Source organism: Poecilia latipinna, unplaced genomic scaffold, assembly GCF_001443285.1.
Source record: "Poecilia latipinna isolate Pla-1442-1.1 unplaced genomic scaffold, P_latipinna-1.0 Scaffold378, whole genome shotgun sequence".
Taxonomy (NCBI): Eukaryota; Metazoa; Chordata; class Actinopteri; order Cyprinodontiformes; family Poeciliidae; genus Poecilia; species Poecilia latipinna.
This window is the reverse complement of record NW_015112994.1, coordinates 1-19653: the sequence shown is the minus strand read 5'-3', so window position 1 is coordinate 19653 and position 19653 is coordinate 1. Positions and strand designations below refer to the sequence as shown.

Below are 19653 nucleotides of genomic sequence, written 5' to 3'. Positions count from 1 at the left end.
CATTCCTCTCACGATCATCTTCCACTTAAAAACATAGAGATGAAGAGAAAAATAAACTGCTTTTTTAAGTCTTTGTCCAAGTTTTATTGGATATGAATTCATGTAGATATACCAAAAACATAAATGTTTTTTATAAGTCAACACATAAAATATTATGTTTTATGTGTGTTTTACTGCAGCATGATACTTCAGTTTTTTACTATGTCATAACTTGTCCTGATGATTTTATTTAAAACAGAAAGCAATCATAATTTTTGCTGTTAAAAATAAGAGATACTGTATTGCTTTCCACTGTTAGAAATATGCAATATTATATATTTCTGTACTTCATTATGTATCTAAGTTTATCACTGGTGTGTCTTGCAGAGAATGTACTTTTTGCCCTACGGGTGTATGTAGTGTTGCATATCTAACAGCTGAGACAGCCAACCTGCAGTCATCTTCTCAACAGTCATGCCACTCAAAGTGTTAGTGTTGCCTTCATGAAAGAGACAAATGCTGCATATGTCGTTTCCACACCATCACTGTAAATATCTTCAAACAGGTCAACTTTTTTTGTACACTTTTTGGTCAGCTTACCAGCAATGTGTAGAAACATGTGGGAGGCGAGCGGTGGAGTGTAGTTGTGGGCTCCATACAGAAAAACCATCTTACTAAAATGAGGTTTAATTGTAAAAAATACTAGGGGTAAAATTCTTTGTTATTTTTAGACCATATCATGAAAACATTCAGTATCTAGTTCACAAGGTAACTTCTGTGAAATCTATTTGATGAAACTATGCTATGGTCTTCTGATAGAGGTAATGAGACAAAAATGCATGTGTATAGAAAATAAATGTAATATTTGTCTATTATTGAGTCGAGAGTTGATTTTAGGTATTTCTTACAAAAACAAATGAGTAATACAGGATTTCCCATGCTGCTGTTTTGCACAATTCTCTTGCAAATCATAATTTCTCAAGAAATCCGGAAAAGGGAATAAATAAAGGATATATTGTTTTGTCAGAATCAAATCATGGATGAATATAATCAATTTTACATTATTTTATTTTAAGTGGACATGTTTCTTGCAATAGTTCCACTTGTTTCCAAGTCCAAAGGGAACTGTCTTGAAACATTATCACTTTAGTTTAAATGGTTTGGGTATATGCCCACAATAATATTGTGTAATATTGTAAAACTCAGTCTTAAGATACATCACACATACAGCTGATCATTTTAATTTCATTGGATTAGTAAAGAACATGATTTATAGTTGTAATGAAAATATATTTTTTATTAATTTAGAAATATTTCCATTTCTTCCTCAGTGCAGACATGAGTCATCAGCTCAGAAAAGTTTGAGGGCTGCAAAATGTACCCTTCTCAGTTCGTGTCAATACTTAATGCATTAGTCTTGTATGGTAGAATTTTATTACCCCTTTTGTTCAGTTTTCATGTCTTACTCCATGTTCTTCGTTATGATTTCACACCGTAATATTCTAAGATTCTTCACAAGTTCCCAAAGCAAGAGCTACAGTTTAGGACGTGGACACATCAAACTCAATGAAGCAGGAGAAATTGAGGTCACCAGAGACAAGTCGAAGGCAACCAGCTGGTTCTCTTAAAAACTTTCCCTCCCTTTTTTGCCCACCTCTTATGAATATACATGCTGAGCATCCCACGAGGCCTTGAAATGAAGGTACCCATATGGAAAACCATCAAACTCTTTTTGCTCACCTTCAGAAGACTCATTTTTAATCGTATGCAACCGGCTGCGCAGTGGGAGCTCTGAAGTCTCTGCTTCTTGCATTTGAAGAAGACAAATGTCAGTCCTAAATAAATAGAAGTTAGTCAGTTATCAAGCTTCTTGTTATATCGCAAGAGCTGTCCCTGAAGGTGAAAACAAGCACATTTATTTCAAATTTTTATAACAAAAACAATGTTATTGAAACAGATTACTCATTGTTTAGAATGACGGTGTTATTCCAATGCTGTCACATGCAGTGCACTTGCTCAACCGAGCTCTGGGCGAGAACTGGCCTACATCTGAACTTTGAAAACTGATTCCAAGATTTTCCAGTAACATTTGATGACACGAGAAAGAACAACGCTTTAATAAAACGAATCCAATTTATTCGGATCCGAAACTTATACTGTCATCTTACACAACACAAGGAAATCCTTCTTCTCTTGTTTTAAAGTTTTGGGAATTGTTGACAAAACAAACCACGCTAATTAAGTAATCAAATCTAAATCTTGCATACAACTAATTCACTTTCACATTAGTGTCACTAAATGATTTGAGGTTTGAATGAAAAGATCTGTGCTGTCACATAGTTCTTCAATCTTTTGTCTTGAATTTTAAAATAATTCATTGAAATTGTGAAGGTTATTCAAGTTTTCATTTACAAGTTTAAAAAAAAAGCACAGTAGTTAAGAGCAGTGCCAATTACTGACTGAAATGTAATCTATTTAACATTTTTATCCCAGTAATTCCCTTCCCCATAATGTCCTTCATTAGGTTTTATGACTCAAATAAAGGACATTTCAAATAATTACAACCTGGGTTTTTTTTTACAGCTAGATCAGATTTTTTCTTGTATCCAATTTTTTTCTCCATGTGCCCAACAGAACAGAACATTCCAGGATACAAACACATTCTGGCAAGGAAACGTTGCTACATATCTTTTTTGTAAGCTTAGATTTTTTTTTATTATTATTTCTATCAACTTTCATGGACATTTCAATAAATTACAGACAAATATGCAGCATAGTACGATGCATATCGTACTATTCATTTTTACTTTCATTAAAAATATGTACTGAAATATTTGTTTTTCCTAATTAGACTGTGAATATACACTTAGTTACCAGTTCTGGTGTTGAGGTCTCCCAATTGCACCTTGAAAAATAAAACCGTTGAGCAAAGTGCATTAAAATTAAATATAAAGTCAATAAAATAGGGATCAAATATAAGTAAAATACAAGTTACAGGTTTTTTTTGACAAAACATTTGAATAAATGAAAAAAACAATCTCAGAATGCATCCAATAGCGCATGTCCAATACCACACACACAACAGACAATAGCTGTCCAATTGCTGGATTTATGGTTTTAATTTCTTTTCCTTCACAGTTTTTTCCTCATAGTCTTGACTTTTTTATTGTGCTTGTTGCATTTTAGTACTGTTTTGTGTTGTGCTAAGGACATATTTAGTGTGCAATTATTGGTGGAGGTTATAGATGAAATCATGTCTGTCACAAATGTCAAGAAGCCTGCTGTAGTCTGGGATGCATGTATTTGCTGCAACAGTATGTACTGTTACACTGATCTTGTCACAGCTCAGCTGGAATATTTCTGAATTTTATCTTTAAGGCTATCTTGGTTTCAATTTTCTACATAATATGCTTTGGATTCCTCCAGTAAAAACATCCTTATTCTCCTGAAATCATGTGCTGCTAACAGATTTGTCCACAGCCTAATAGTTATATCCTCTTGTGTTTATCTGGAAGATTGGTTTTGAGATGATTAAAACTAGTAAAGTCATATCACTAAAATCTGTTATATTTTCATTTATTACAGTATAGTTATTCACTAAACACACCATGAGACCAAAAATTTTGTGTTCATTTCGTCACACACAATTCATCCCAATTGCTTGCCCTGCACCGTGGTTGCCATGCCAATAGCTTTGTGCTTTGTCCATGCTCATCCCTTAATGGAGGGCCTTTAAGTAAACAATTGTTAAATTCAAAATTAAATGCAAAATAACAAAAAGCAACATAGCATGGTAGATTAATTGTGATTAATTAATTGTGATTAATTAATTAATTGTGACTTTTCTTTGGTTTTTTTTAACACTTTTAATTTCATATAAATGTGCCCACTCTGAATCCAGTTGCTGTGGAACCAGGAGTTCCACAGCTAAGAGCAAAGAACTGAAAAAGCAGACTGTCCAGATGATGTCTGTCTCAGAGGCACTTTGATGTTTCCACTGGAGACTCCTCGTGTGGCAGAGCCCACCGCTCTGAGTGGAACTACAAGTTCACTGAGAACAGAAGGGGCTGGATTGTACAGACATTTATACATCAATGTTAAATAATAAAACTTTATCAAAGTTTCCAAAACTTAGTAAATTTAGGGTGCATTCACACCAGCCCTGTTTGGTGTGAATAACCTTAATTGAAGTGTAGTGTATTTGTCTGAGTCTGATTTGCTGAGGGAGGTGTGAATGGTCAATCAAATGCTGATGCTAACCAAAATGGCAAACTCTGGTCTGAAAAAAACCTAGGTCTTTGTTCAGTTGAAGTGAATTCCGACTCAGTTTGAATGCATATGTGGACTCAAGTGGACCAGAGACCACTCCAAAAGCAGAAAGCAAACTATAACACAGGGCATTCTGGGTAAATACTACCAATACAGAAGTGTGAGTCTGGTGCTGGAAAGATAAATGGGTCTTGGTCTTTTACCAAAAAAAAAAATAAATCCTACAACTGCTGTGTAAAAATTTGGAAATGGGAATGTTGGATTGCTGGATTTTTAAAATCTGAGTTAAGGGGAAGACTGCCTTTCTCTAAGGAAAACACATCATGCTAATCGCTAATGCTAAAGTCTGTTTAAAATTAGTCTTTTATCAATGTATTTTTCTTATAAAAGAACACTGAAATCCAATTTCACAGATATTTCTCTAAAATATTTCCAGGTAAGAAATTACCTTACACTTTATTTTCAGCTCTTAGCTTCACTTCTGAGCAAATAGTCATAAAAATGCAGAATTTTCACCGGTAGCACAATAATAAAAATTCCCAAACATGCATGTAGGTACAGTTCAAGTAGCTCATGTTTCTGAACTGAAGGAAATTTATGAAGACCTTTACGCTTTCTGTATCAACCAAGCATGTGGGGAATGCATAATCTCCGAATAAGAGTGCAATGCACATGAAAACAGTGTCAAGAACATGATGTAGTTCAGAACATGTTTCATTTCAACTGACATTTAAGCAACACATTAACAAACTAAGCACGACCCCCAAATCTCATTGATCATTAACAAGCTGATATGGTAATAGCTCATGAGTACTTGACATTTATCCCGCAGAATTAGCCCATTCCTTGATTGTGAAGTGTGGAGACAAAATACAGTTAGGGAGCAGGTCAATGAGGATATAAAAAGTAGTTTCATGCTCTATTTAGATTGCAGTCTAAGAGAAGTAAGGCCTTTGAAACCCCTTCAGACAACAAAGGTTTCTTTCACAGTAAACTCTTCATTCCACCACTGCTGACAGACATATTCTAATACCTTGTTCTGTGAAACTGATCATGTATGTGCTGGATTTTACATTCCTTGTGAAGGACCTACTTCACTGCTCACAGTAAAGCTACAGTCGCCACAGTTATTGCTGCAGAGTATGATTCCATTGCACCTCTCTATGGGCTCTGATTTTGAGGTTTTCACCCCGGTGGAGGAATGTGTTGCAATGTTTTAAATATGAAAACTGAATAACACCTCAAAGAGTTCAAAACTTACAAGTTTTTCCCTTCATCAAGCCTTGATTCTGGTAAATAAATGTAAGATTTGCATAAGTGAAAAAAGTAAATGCCTCCTAAACCTACTCGTCATGCTAGCCTTTGCTTTTATAACTGCCGTGAAGTATTTGCAGTTACTTACAAAGAGTCTTTTACATTGCTGTGGAGAAATTTTTGCTGTCTCCTTCTAATGGACTTGGTTTAATTCAGCCACATTGGGAGCTTTTTCACATCTGAACACAAGCATCTCTGACTTTGGCTATATCTCTATAAAACCATTGTATCAGGGGGATTTACTGGTTTGCTTTGGATTCTGGCATTCTATTTTTGGTTTTTGCCTCAGAAATCTTCTGTGGATGCCATTTTCATCCATTCTCATTCTAATTGTTGAATGATGCACTCTGACCTTATCTGAGGAAAGTGATGTCTGTCAAGCTTTAGATGTTGGTCTTAGTTCTTTTGTAATGTCCTGGAGGACTTGCAGATGCACTCTGAGTAATTTTGATAGGCCGGCCCCATCTGTGATGATTCACCATGGCTTCGCTTTTTAACTGATTGTGGATAATGGCTCTACATGTGGCTTGCTGGAGTTCCAAAGACTACTTCACTTCACTTCGGCTTTTGAATTTCTTTAGGTTGTGGGATCATGCTTCTTTTTAAAGATATTTCAGCAACTTAAACTTCTCAGATAGTTTTGTTTTTTTCTCAGGTGTTTTCTTGATTCTACTTATTTGAGCCTGGGTCTGAGAAGTAAAATTTAAACATTATGGTAAATAGCAGTAAGTTATAGTTTAACATAGGGTAGATTGACTGAGATAGAGAATTTACCTAAATACTGTAACTGAAATTATGATTTTAAAGCAACCTTTTGTTAGGAAATCTTTGAGTAATATTACTTGGGATAATTTGGACTTGACTGCTCAGCTTGTTTGAATTTAAAACAAATTTCCAAAATGTTCTTTACTTTCTAAAGACTTAGAGAAAATAGTGTTCATTCATGTGGGGTCCAATTTCGTTTTTATCATTCCTGCCTCAGTTGGGGTCTATTAAAGAAAAGCCTGGTCTTTATTTTCATAGATTTATCTGCCCCAGAATCGTAATAATAGTTATTGCTCCATCCATCCTCTGTTAAATGTCTTGATGATATTAACACCTGGATGGATTCAACTTTTCTATGTTTTCTGATGATAAAACTTATTTGGTTTAGCTCTAGTTCTATGACTTGCTCTCTTCCTGTGTTTGGGGGGGGGGGGGTTTCAGTAAAGCAGAAAGCTAGACCTAAGCCTGTTCTAACCAGACCTGACCTTGGGAAAATACTCTGTTCCTTTATTACAACCTGACTTGATTATTGTAATGCACTTTATGTCGGGGTCAGTCAGGTCTCCCTCTCTTGTCTGCAGCTTGTTCAGGATGCTGAGGCTCGGTTCTTAACAACAATCCATGGGTTTGAAAACGGGTCACTGGTTTTATCCCCCTTTTACAAGCTCCCCATGTGTAATTGAATATATTTTAAAATTCTCTTGCTGACTTATAAATACCTAAATGGGCTTGCACCCCCTTATCTCTCTGACCTACTATAGCCTAATGTTCCAAAGCTAGGAGGGAGATCAGAAGAGATTGAGATTTATTATCTGTGGCTCCTTAAGTGTGGGACAATCTGCCTTCCAACATTACAGACTTTTATGCTTCCCATTGTTAAAAACGACTCTGTTTTCAGTAGATTTCAACATAGCGTGAGTTGCATGTTCTTCTGATTTTAATTAACTTCTGTTTTTGTTTTTTCTTTGTATTCTGTTTGCTATGTTATGATGGCTGGAATAAAATGTGAAGCACTTTGGTCAACTGGTTTTAAATGTGCTACACAAATAAATTTTACATCAACATTACTTGCTGCTTGTTAATTATCATAAACCCACATTTTATTTCTTTTTATCAATATTTACCATAATTTTTCTTAGCCGACATTCTGTTTACAATGTAATTCATAAATATTCATACCTGGTTTTGTGTACTTGTCTCATGAAAAAGAAATAAGGTCAACTATCCATCATCCCTCCTGTTTTGTCCCATTTAGACGAAGTTGAAGAGGCGACCCTGAGATGTTTTTTTTGGTTTTTTTTTCGTCTGTAGAGAAGAGATAGGACATATTGGATAACAGATTTTGAGAATGTAGCTGATAGGGGAGATGGTAAAAAAAAAAACGACACAGAAGATTCATGGATGCAGTAAAAGGAGGACATGCAAGGGATTGGTGTGAAAAAGAAAGATGCTCAGGATAAGGTGAGATTGGAGGAAATGATCTGCCGTGCAGACCTCAAAAAGGAGCAGCTGATAGGAGAAGATACATCATTCCCACCCCCTTGTTTCTGAACAAGTCAATTATCTCACTTGATTAACTTTTCATTATAGCGATCCAAACAAACAGTTTTCTCCTGCTTGAAGGAGCTGGTGATAAGTGATGCTCCTGTTGTAAAATGACTGGCCATGAATACAGCTTAAAATAAATACTGAGAGTTTTTTTTTTTTTTCTTGTGGTAGGTTAAAAGTGCTCAGCCAGCCTTGTACTGTAACATATTAGCATATTTATTAAATTTTTGCTCCTCTAATGGATGGAACATTTGCCGTAAGTGGTCAAAGTGATTGTTTTCTTCTCTGCTGTGCCACACTGCGATGTGTACTGCTTCTTTACTGTGTTACGTCACCATGCTGCAGCCACTTTACCAAAGCATATGAGGTAGCAATTCTCTATAGTGGCGTGTTTGCCGTTTCCGTATTTCACACAGATGAATCTGTTGATTTGCTGTGTGTTTTGGCAGAATTTATCAAAGTATCTCTTGTTACAATCTCGCCCCTTTTTTTAACTCTGTATCAGAAACTGTTTTGCTGTTTGAGTCTTTTCAGGCCTTGTGGTATCACTGCTTGTGATCGACTTTGAGACAGACCCAACAACACGCTATATCAACAAGAGCAGACACTGGCAATCAATATTTCATGCATCTTACTTTGTTATTGCACAGTCTGGCAAGATATTGTCACTCATATCATTACTCTTTCTAATATGAGGAAACAATCTTGTGTCATCAAATCCCATTACAGGGGATTTTCTTCCTCCGGAGTGGGTAGAATTAAAATTTCATTGTTTGCTGGCAGATTCTGACACCCACACCCATGACGTTGCTTCCAATTTTTCAGGGCATGTCAGAAGCCTGGCTGTGCACCAGGTTTTAAATCTCTTATCAAATTGGACTGTGGAGGATTACCAACATTTACTGTCATGTTTGCCTTCTAGTTTGAGCTCCAGAGTTGCATTTTTTATATGAATATCTATATCTCTCAAGTTTAGGGTTTGTACTGCTATCTGTCTGGAAGGCATCATGTCATGTCAAAGCTGACATGCTCAAGCTTTTTAGATAACTTTCTAAATGCCTGTCAATAAACTGTGTCACTGCAATCATCGCGCAGACACTTTTTTCTCTGTGCAGACTTTCTGAAAGTTCAAACTCAAGAGATTATTTGCCCCATTTTCACTGCTGTGGAATGAAACCTGTCAATCATGCCAGCCAGTATAATATCAACTCCAGCTACAGACCTGGAAATTGGTTCAACTCTTTACTTATGCTTAAAAACATAACAAAGATTCTTTGAACTGGCATTTGGTGTACCTTCTGTGTTTGGCTTGCATCTGAATTTGGTCCCACGTGAAATATAGACCTTGACTGTGGAGGGAAGCTATGGAGTAAGGCTTTTCAAAGACAAAGGCCATGGCCATCCCTAAAGGGAAGCTAGAACTAGGCCAGATGGGGCAATCTGACTGTTAGCCTTGGAGCACTGTTTTCTTGTTCATGGTGAGACTTCTTGTTATTACTGGCAAAGGAACAAAGCAGCTCTCTGAATTTATATTCTGCCATCTGTGTGCCTGAATGTTGAAGATCTGAGAGTTTTATGCTGTGTGAGTGATCTATGCTGCCATGATGTCCTTTCTTTTAAGCTATGATCTAAACTAAAATCTATATTTAGGTCATGAATCTTCAATATTACTGCAACTTACTTTTAACAGAATTGAGCTGTACATTCTCCACTGGTGTGGGTCATTGTTACCCATGCAATTTTTGTTATTAATGTACAAAATCTCACATGTATGTCTAGAGAGGAAGATTTCTGGTGTAGGAAGAATAGGAGCTTTTGCAAGTGCTGTGGTTGACTTGTGTTTGTTGACTTAAGGGACCTTGAGCTTAAACTGTGTTCTCAGTTTATGCAATATTACTACAATTCATTCAGACTTATGGACATAGATTTATGGGGGATATTGTGAATACTGGTGTTCTCTGTAACTTTGGCTGTAAGTTCAGCATGCAATATATGTATATGTTTTAATAAAAATAGTTTGTGGAATCTCATGTTTTTCTTAATTAGGGAGGTAAGTTTTTGTCATTTGGTTTATTTACTTTCAATTAGGCAAGTTGGTTAATATTCAGATCGTTTCCTTTTGTTTGTTGTTTTCGGAATTATAGCTCACTCCGAAGCCATATGCTCCACTTGTTGTAACATCTCAATCAAAAATACATCTTTTTAAACTATATAGCAATATAAAATGTTCAACTTTGTGTGTGTTGGCTGGTTGGGATCTGAAGAGGATGAATCCTTCATGTTATGATCTGGCCACCCCTAGACGGGTCATAACAGCTGGGGATCATATTACTGGTCACAGTGTAGGATGTGTAGAGAGATATTGCCGGGGAATTAGTAACTTAAATTAACGTCCAGTATTAAGAAAGACACAATATTGTAAAGAGAGCAAAGAATGAAAGAAACTTCCCTTCTGTTCCACTGCTGGACAAAGAAAAACACTACATGAGACCCCCCCTTTTTTTTCTTTCTAAATATCGTGGATAATTTGTTACAAAAGGCTTGGTTACCCAAAGGTACAAAAATCTCTGTTCATAGCAGATGATAAAAATAAATCAGAAAAGGTAATGACAGTAATCAATAAATCAATCCTATTTATTTAGACACAATTATGGTCCATATAAAAAGCAAGAAACAGACAAACAAGAACAATAAAAATAAAATAATCATCCACTGCCATATAAACTAATTTTAGTTCCATAAACTAGAGAAGGACCTCACTGAGCTTTGAACAGGAATGGTCAAAGTGTGAGTCCTGCTGTTTACAAAGTCTGTTAACCTACACATACATCTGTACATAGTGTTTTGAAGCACAGCAGCAAAAGTTGGTACATTGGCATTTACAAACATCTGACTGGCACTACTCCACCGCGGCACCGAAAGCAGCATCCTCAAGCCATTGCAGGAGGAAAACCTCTACTTACTCCTGAATAATGCTTTTAAAAGAATGTTTTACTCTTACAGAATATGTGGTGTTGTCATACCACCACCTGGGGAGGCCTTTCTTTTCAAAAATAACAAAAGCTGGACTGACAGAAATGTCGCATGAACATGACTTCTTAACACCATTTAGTCAGTGGAGGAGAAACGTGTTGTTTTGTGGCAGGCAGTTTTAACACATAGTAGAAACATGACAAAATGGTGATGGAGAGTCATAGTCATTTCACTAATTTTACTAATTTCTGTGGCCCTAGTTTGTTATTATTTGATACAGAGAACACCAAGGCTAGATAGATTTTGCAGTGCAATTTTGCAAGAGTTCATTTTAAGGAATAAGAAGTAAAATCTGTTACACCTACAATGTGGAGCCTGACTTTTACAGAATTAAAACTCAGACTATTTGTAGTCTGTGTTTGTGTTTATTGTTTATGTTTATTTTTATATGGTATTTTTGGTGTATTTTAAGATATATCTTATTGGTTTTAGATCCAAATAATTCTAAACATACTCCCTCTATAGATTCTAAAGTATGTTATCTTACAAACCTTCATTTTAACATGACACTTAATACTTGCCACATATTGCACCTTTGGTCTTTTCTTAATTACAATTACTATCTTTGAAGTTTGGACCGTGTAGGTCCTTCCATGGGACCTCCTAAAAACATGTTTTTCTTTAACTTTCTAACCGTTCTACTTAATACACTTAAAGGCAATAAGACTATAAAGTGCACAATCTCATGCCACCTTATTTTCTACAGTAAACAGAAAGTCATAAGTCACTAACTAAATTAAAGTATAATGAACAAATGTTTCCTCTGCATTAATTTTATAGTAGACCATAAAATGAATGGTCTACTATTAGACCATTAACAATAGACCAAGTTGTGATCTGTAAAAGATATTGATATTGCCTTATTAAAAAAAAAAGGAGTTTGTTATATATCCTTTGACCTTTCGAAAAACAAAAAAGTTTTCTTAAATAACTTAATGCTTACTGTCTCACACATATTGTTTATTTCTAGATTACAGTGGCAGGGATACAACAAGCACTTTACAACTGACTCATACATGCAGAGGTAGCTTAGATATGTGAAAAGCGGGCTCAGTTCCAGATATACAATCCCCTCAGCCCTCTGTTTGCCAAGAGGAAAAGCTCATCATCTGGCGTCTCTGAGCAGATACAAGGATTAGCTTTGAATATCTTTAGCCCAGCATGTAGACATTTGATTACTGCTTCACAACAGGGAAGTATGCTTGCTACTCTATACCTCACGATGAATAGCAATGCAAAGGTCACTCAGGGTCCACACACAACTTTGACAATAGGTACACTGGTATAAGTGGATAAAGCGTCAGCCTTTGACCCGCCTGTCAGGCACTGAAAACTTCAAAACAGATTACCTGCGTTTACAAAGTATTATTACCAGTCACATGCTTTTATTATTGAGATGGATGTTCATTCCACTGTGGCCACATTAGTGAAATGGGTCTGCTCTGTAACCCTGGGTGGGAGTTTGTTCTACACGATTTCCAGGTTCCTTCTAGAGTTAAAACGCATTCATAACAGGTTAGTCTGAGATCTGAGAAATGTGAATATGCAAGCCCAGGATGGGCTCACAGTGAACCAATATAAACCAGGGATGGATAATATACACATTATGCTAAGGTATTTCAATGTACCAATATAATAATTAAAAGTAGGGTGGGGAGGGGGGTTTACCATAAATAATTTTAAAAAATACTTAGGTTTTCTCAGGGTAGTTTTTTTGTGTGTGTGTCATTCTAAAAATTGACAGAAAAGAAGTCTGCAGCACAGCCCTGCTCAAAGCTCATCCATGTTTATCCATTTTCTATGCTTAGCTGGCTGCAGCTGAAGAAGATGGTGTCATGATCCGTGTTTCTGTGTATTTATTTTAAGGTTTTTCTGTGTTCAGTTTCTGTCCTGATTCTCTGTGGTTTCTGCGTCTTCCCCGTTGATTGATCCCAGGTGTGTCTCATTCCTTGATTACCCTCCCTGTGTATTTAGTCCCACCTGTTGTCTTTGTCTCTTGTCGGATCCTTGTCGTACGTCGAATGTCGTTTGTCTGCCTGCCATCACAGTTGAACTGTAAAGTCCTGTGTTGGTTTAGCTCTCTTATTCAGTCCTCAGTTTTTCAGTTGCTACCGGTAATTAGCTGTGTGCTAACTCTCTGCCGTGCCGCCTGTGTTGGACTGTGCTTGAGCTCTCTTTATTAAATCATCTTCATCATCATCGTCTGGGTCTCAGCGTTCATCCTCACCACCACCTCCCACACCCCATGACAGATGGAGTTTAACTGTGTTCAGATTTAAATGTTGATGACAGAGATAAACCCACTTTGACCAAGACTAAACATACTGTAGGGTGCTTATGCTTGTGATCAGTTAATCATGTACCAACTGAAAAGAAAATATTTTTTCTGCTGGCATTTTGTAATTTGGTTTATAAATTGGAGTAATTTAGAGCATAATTTATGGCTCTGAGTAAGTAATTAAGACCATAGTTAAGCAAGACTGGGAGTTTTTTCATTTAAAATCTACTCCAACTAATGCCAGGACTAATCCCCTATTAATTTATTTTTTTTTACCAGAAAACCAAAGAAACTATAGCATTCAGGTTCAGATGAAATGGGCCCATTTATCTTTTCAAATACCAGCCCATAATTAACCCAAATTCTTCATATCTTTGTAAGATTTAGACTAAAACTTATTTGTATTTGCCAAAGATGTTCATGGTCGGTGTACAAGGAGAGACATTTTTTAACATATATTTTCCCTGTTTTTATTTGGATTTCATTTTAAGAACGGTATGCTGAAAATCGTCTTTCCTGGTAATCAATGGAAATATCTTCATTGGTTTTACGTCTTCTAAAAGCTGGTCTTCTGGATGTTTCAACTGGTACTTTGTTAATTTACCTTTGGTGATGAGCTTAGAAAATTCTGTCTTTCTCATTTTTTAACATATAATCAGTATCTTAGGTCTATTTAGATTCTCACAGAAATATTAACAGGTGAAAAAACAAATTGCTTTTATTCATTTTTGCTTTTCTTTATTAAGCTGTGATCATACTTCCTGTTTCATTTTTATTTATTTATTTATTTATTTTGTTCCTGGTTTGAATTGTTAGTTTAATCAAAGACACTGCTGCTCCTGAGGTGTTTGACTTAATTTGTAACCCGTTCTGTGTGAAGCCTGCATGTTTCTTTTTCTTAAAATACAGGTTGACTTCAATTACCATTAAAAAATGATCAATTTAAAATAATGACTCAAGAATCACTTAGCACAGTAGGAATCAAAATGACTAAAACTCAAAATTAAAATGTGGCTTCCAATCCTGGTCGTCTGTTCACCAAGTCAAAAATATTTAATTTTAGTTCAATTTGAGGCTGAGTGTACTTTTATCTTTCTGGAAAAAAATGAAGCCCCAGACTGCACAACCATAACCATTAGGGTTTAAAACATGAACTGGTACTTAACAACTAATAAATCTGAGACCTTTTGAAAACTGTTTGAAGGCTTGTTTGCACGCTACTGATAGCACAGCAGGAATACCATAGCTGTAAACGTGTTTCTATTTTTACTTATGTTCAATTGAGGCAACATGCAGAGCTGTGACTCAAAATCTTCCATTATTCATGTGAATAAACAGTTCAAATAGTGGTGCTTTAATATCTACAAAAGAGGAAAAGAAAACCAGGGTACTCTTATTTGCACTGACATAATATTCATGTAGCCTGATCAGGAATTTAATATAAATATATTTCAATAGATTAAACAATTTCTCCTTGAACTGTGGATTTTTCTGTTGCCTTAATCAGGAATTATCTTTACACAATCCTAAAACAACTTAAGATTACTGTGTTAAATTGTAAACATTGTTTAAAACAAATTAATTCAAAACATACGTTTTTCATTGGGTGGTTGTGCTCTTTGAAGGTACTTATTCATTTAGAAGAGCCATGACATGATTAATGCAGCATATCCTGTATGTGCAAAGCACCAGCAGTATATCGTTTAGGAATATTTTTTCTCAACGTTCTCTTTCAAGTACATCAAGCTTCAGGTATTTTCGACTAAAATCATCTTTTCAACACAGGAGCAGAGGAGACGTATTAATACATAAATGTCAAAGCAGCCTCTCCAGCCATTGTAGTTGAAAGGTTACTGGGCATTTACATTTTAGTTTTTTGGTGTTTTCTTACTCTCTGTCATACAGAAGACACATTTGTACCAGAAATGAAAGCCCTGTCATTTCACACACAACTCTTTGTCCATCAAAACCTCTCTGACAGCACAACAGTCAAAGTACACAGAGCTTTGCCCCCTGCTGTTCCTTCCAAGCCATCTTAAAAGCATTTCACTCTGAGACTGATATTGTTTCACAACAGTTACCTCTGCATTCATTTGACTACGTGGAGAAGGTGTGCAGAAAGACTTTGTTTATAGCAATAGCACAATCTCACACTCAGTAATGCGGAAAAAAAAAAAAAAAGAAATCAGACCTTTAATGTGTGTACATTTTATTTAGTAGGGCAAAAATTGTTTTCCACAATATTACTGGTGTCTGAATTATTGTTACCAATAAAATAAATATAACTGAAGCATTGCTTTGCATTTCTACTTTATTGTTTAAAGTCTGGAAACTTTTAATTATTAATTCATTACTTTACGTATATCCTTGCTACATCACAATATTTTTGCCAAATTAAAGTAATTATTTTGCCATCTAGATACTGTCAGTGTGTGATGTCTTTTAGCTTTATATGCTATAATGGCTATGAATTGATTTTTTCTTTTTCTTTTTTTATTAAGAAAAAATTGTCTTGAGTTGTTGTCTTGTGTTGGCAGCATTGACTAAAGAGGATGCCCCACATCAGGATGAAGAAGCTTGTACCATTTGCTGTTTTTGTGGGAGAATTTTGGATTTTACTGACTAGAAAAATGACAAGACATCACTGATTGTGAAGCCCTTTGAAAATGACTGTTAGTCACTAACAACAGTAAATTTGGGACTTTATTAGGAGTTTTCTGTCCTCACAAAAATACTGGCCATTTTCATGATTCCAATGTGTCTGAACTGAACTTTGATTAACATTTTAAAATACTTTAACTGATCCAACCTAAACTTAATTGTTCCACACTGAACAGTGTTTTGCTGTGTTAGTTTTATATTTAATAAACCTTGTACCTATGAGGGAAAAAAAGAAATTCAAATGTAGAGGGGTTTTTTTTTTCAATTAATTTTAGGCAATTGGAACACATTAGAATTTGACAAATATACAAACCACAAGCCATTTATCAGTTATAAACACAACAAAACAAGATGGCCCTACGGGTACAAGGAATATTTTTGTCATTAGTTCACAAACTCTTTGCTTCTTTTCCACCTACATTTTAAATTCAAAAATATACTTAAATTCTCTTTTTCTAAAACTTTCTGTCTTTGAAATAATACCATTTTTCATTCTACCATAAAAGCAGTCACATGGTTTTTGGGGCCTGAGAAAAAAATAAAATAAAATATTTTTTTTAACAGCAAGGTCAAAAGCTCCTTTGGATTGAAAAGTATTCTGACCCTGAAACACTCAAACTTGCATGGGATTATTCTGCAGTTATTGCCGATTCTTTGAAACATAGTCTTATTCATAAAACTTTTACTCTATTGGTGAAAACAGAATAGTAAGAATTTTTTGTTTTTTTTTTCCTTCACAATATTGTCAAGCTGTCTTCTAGTCTCGTCCTTGTGCTCTAAATATTGAGTCTTGTACCATGTTTTAAAATGGCATTAATGTTAAAGCCAACTTTAACTGAATTAACTACCATGCACACCAAGTATTTAAGTGAGGTAGACAAATCTCTTGGAGAGAACAGTCTCTATAACAACCTATCATTTAGATGTTTTCATACAGGTCACCATTTCATTGGAGACTGTTAAACTGGTTTTAATATTTCCAAGTCTTCAAATTGGTTTCTGTATATACTAGAATTAATCAGCCTACTCCAAGCAACACATCATTCATCTTCATGTAGTAGTTAGTCAAAACATATTGTAGCCTATAATGAAAACGGTGACAATTAATAACTAGCAGCACACAATTCAACTGCTAAGAATAAAATTGAATGAAAAAAAATGATCCACTGTATAATAATGACTAGACTTGTGATTGCCTTTTTCTTGTATCACTTTGAGTGTAACCGCAGCCTGTCATGAAATACATTGATCTACCGCTGTGACATTTCATTAATTTCTTTAGATAGAGCAACTGGAAAGATCATGGAAAAATTGATATGCAGCTGTCTCCACTGAGCTGGATGATGACATTAATGAAAGTTCAGCCGCCTTTGTGTAGTTAAAGCATTGTTTTGAGACTAATTTGCTCTTTTGTTCCACGTATTGATTTGTTCTACGACATATTCTTCATTCCACAATTAGATGTTCTTGTGTTTGCAGAACAATATCCCCCCGAATTACAGTATTCTGAAAATACACCTAAAATGAAATGTTGGTAATTCCTATGGAGTATTACACCATCATTCAGTCTGTCAGATGAAGATTTGACAATGCAATGTTGGTAAAAAAGTTTTAATTGTGCTGCTTAGACGACCTAGACAGCTGACTGACATATTAATATAAGTTATAAAGCCTGCACTTTGGGATTATTGAAACTTTTTTCCACTGACTGTTGAACATTTAATGGGGATGACATTTCTTTCCGTTGTTATGCATTTTCTAACTGTATTGATTCCATACTTGACATTTGCATGAAAAATATTAATACTCTGCAATTTAATTTTCTTGTAGTTACGGAGCCATCTCGACAAATCAGAATATCACTGGTTTAAGAGTGGCTGAACGTGAGGAATATAACAGATATATTAATAAAGCACTGATTCCAGGCTAAGGCCACGGCTTCTGATTTAGCCCTAAACATTTAAATGGGTTTTGCTTCACAATTTTCTTCTTGCAGAGGACATTGTCATGGCTTCTGACCCTTTTCTACCCCACCTTTGCCCTGTTCTCATTTCTCCAACATGGTTGAAAACAGCAACCAGCTTCTTTATATTTTATGTCTTACTCTCTTTGCATATTGTGTCAGTTACTGTCTGTGAGCAGGTTTCCATGTGATTGTGGTGACCAACACTTTACCACAGATTTTCTGTATAAAAAAAGACAAACTTTTTTGTCCTGTGTAATTTTGTCTAAATAACCAAATTTTTGGTTTTATTAGCTGCAGGACATAATCTTCAAAATTAACAGAAATAAACACAATTTGTCTTTTGCTCACTTCTTTTTCAATAAATGAACTTAATGAGCTTGGCTTTTTTGTTGTTGTTTTTTTGCTAAATGAGACTGAAGTATTTAGGAGGGAAAGAGGGAAACCAGGCATATTTTTGTAAAGCAGAAAAGTAATTTTCCTAACTCCATCTCTTTTCAATTGTAGAGCTTCTGTCAGCCTGCCACGAGCTCCGGTGCCGCTACGGCTGTGTCATGACGAGAAACGGCACCTTCTGTTTCTGTGCCGACGGCTTTGAGGTCGGTGAGGATGGAACAAGCTGCAGAGGTAAGAATCTCTATAGCCGATGGGGCCCTTCACACCATGGAACCCTCTCCACTAAACCCAGAACCCAACCATACCCCAAATCCAATCTGCCAACAACATTCCTTCCCTTTTCCCTCATCCAGATTTCTTTCATATGAATAAGTAGGAGTTGCAGACTACGTGAGAGCCAACTGTCTGCAGGGAGAGCCGCTTGCACGCAACGTTTCCACACCAAACCACATACACATTCATGCACATATTTATACGGCATACAGCTTGTCTATGCATTTGTTTCTCTTTAAATGCTCTTCACATATGTCAGAGGCTACACGAAGAGGTGACTTTGCACATAACTCATGCTGAAGATATAAATTATAGTGGCATGATTATGCTGATGGAGGAAGTGTACCAAAGTAGCTGAACTTCCTGAATTTTATCCAGTTGGAAAAGATGTACTAAAGAGTAGTTCAATGGGTATTACGACTCCAAAGATGGCTTATTGGTAACAGAAGTAATTATACCTTAGGTGCCAGACTGAAGCCACATTAGCATTACTTTATGTATTTGGGTCATGTTTGAGAACACCTAATTTGTTACAAATGACTCTCTTCCTTTTTTTCCATAAGATCATGATGAATGTGCCATGTATGGTGCATGCAGCCAAACCTGCACGAACACCTACGGGTCATACAGATGCAGCTGCACAGAAGGATACATCCTGCAGCCTGACAGGATATCTTGCAGAGCCAAACAAGGTGAGCAGCACACTTGCATACTTGAGACAATGTAATCTGCATAGCACATATGTTTCACTTCTATTAATAAACAGGCTGGAATTCCAGCTTATCAAGGCTTCGATCTGTACGAGAAACGGCGGGGCAAGATGAATGTGGTTTAGCAGTGACCACATCCATCACCCGCACGGGAACGAGTAGATCTGTTGAGGCTGGTGTAATGATAAAATTAATGAACACAAGAGTTTTAAGAGGGTGCCGTCTGCATTATTTGTTGGGAGACAATAACTGATTTATGCTAATAGCTGTTGGCGGCTCAGCAGTGAATGTGTCCCCACAAGTAAAGCAACCTGCTAATTGTTGAAATTAGGTGCTCAAGAAGGATGCTGTGTTCAGGTAATCTGTCACCTGCAAGTTAATCAGCCTAATTAATTTGGTAGTACAGTTTTACATCTAGCTTTTTTTTTTTTTCATTGTTAAGGTGCACACATAGGTTGGAAATA

General features: G+C 35.9%; 1 protein-coding gene across 1 annotated transcript in view; it reads left to right on the top strand.

The window, feature by feature from the left end:
• LOC106950097 (low-density lipoprotein receptor-related protein 1B-like) overlaps window positions 1–19202 on the top strand; it is a gene marked incomplete at its 3' end in the record, with an annotated part of 140712 nt that extends 121510 nt beyond the window's left edge. The window contains exons 4-5 of the mRNA XM_015036749.1: window positions 18318–18437; window positions 19043–19202. Coding sequence (XP_014892235.1) covers window positions 18318–18437; window positions 19043–19202 — 280 coding nt within the window. The remainder of the gene's footprint in view (window positions 1–18317; window positions 18438–19042) is intronic.
• Window positions 19203–19653: the final 451 nt, after the last annotated feature.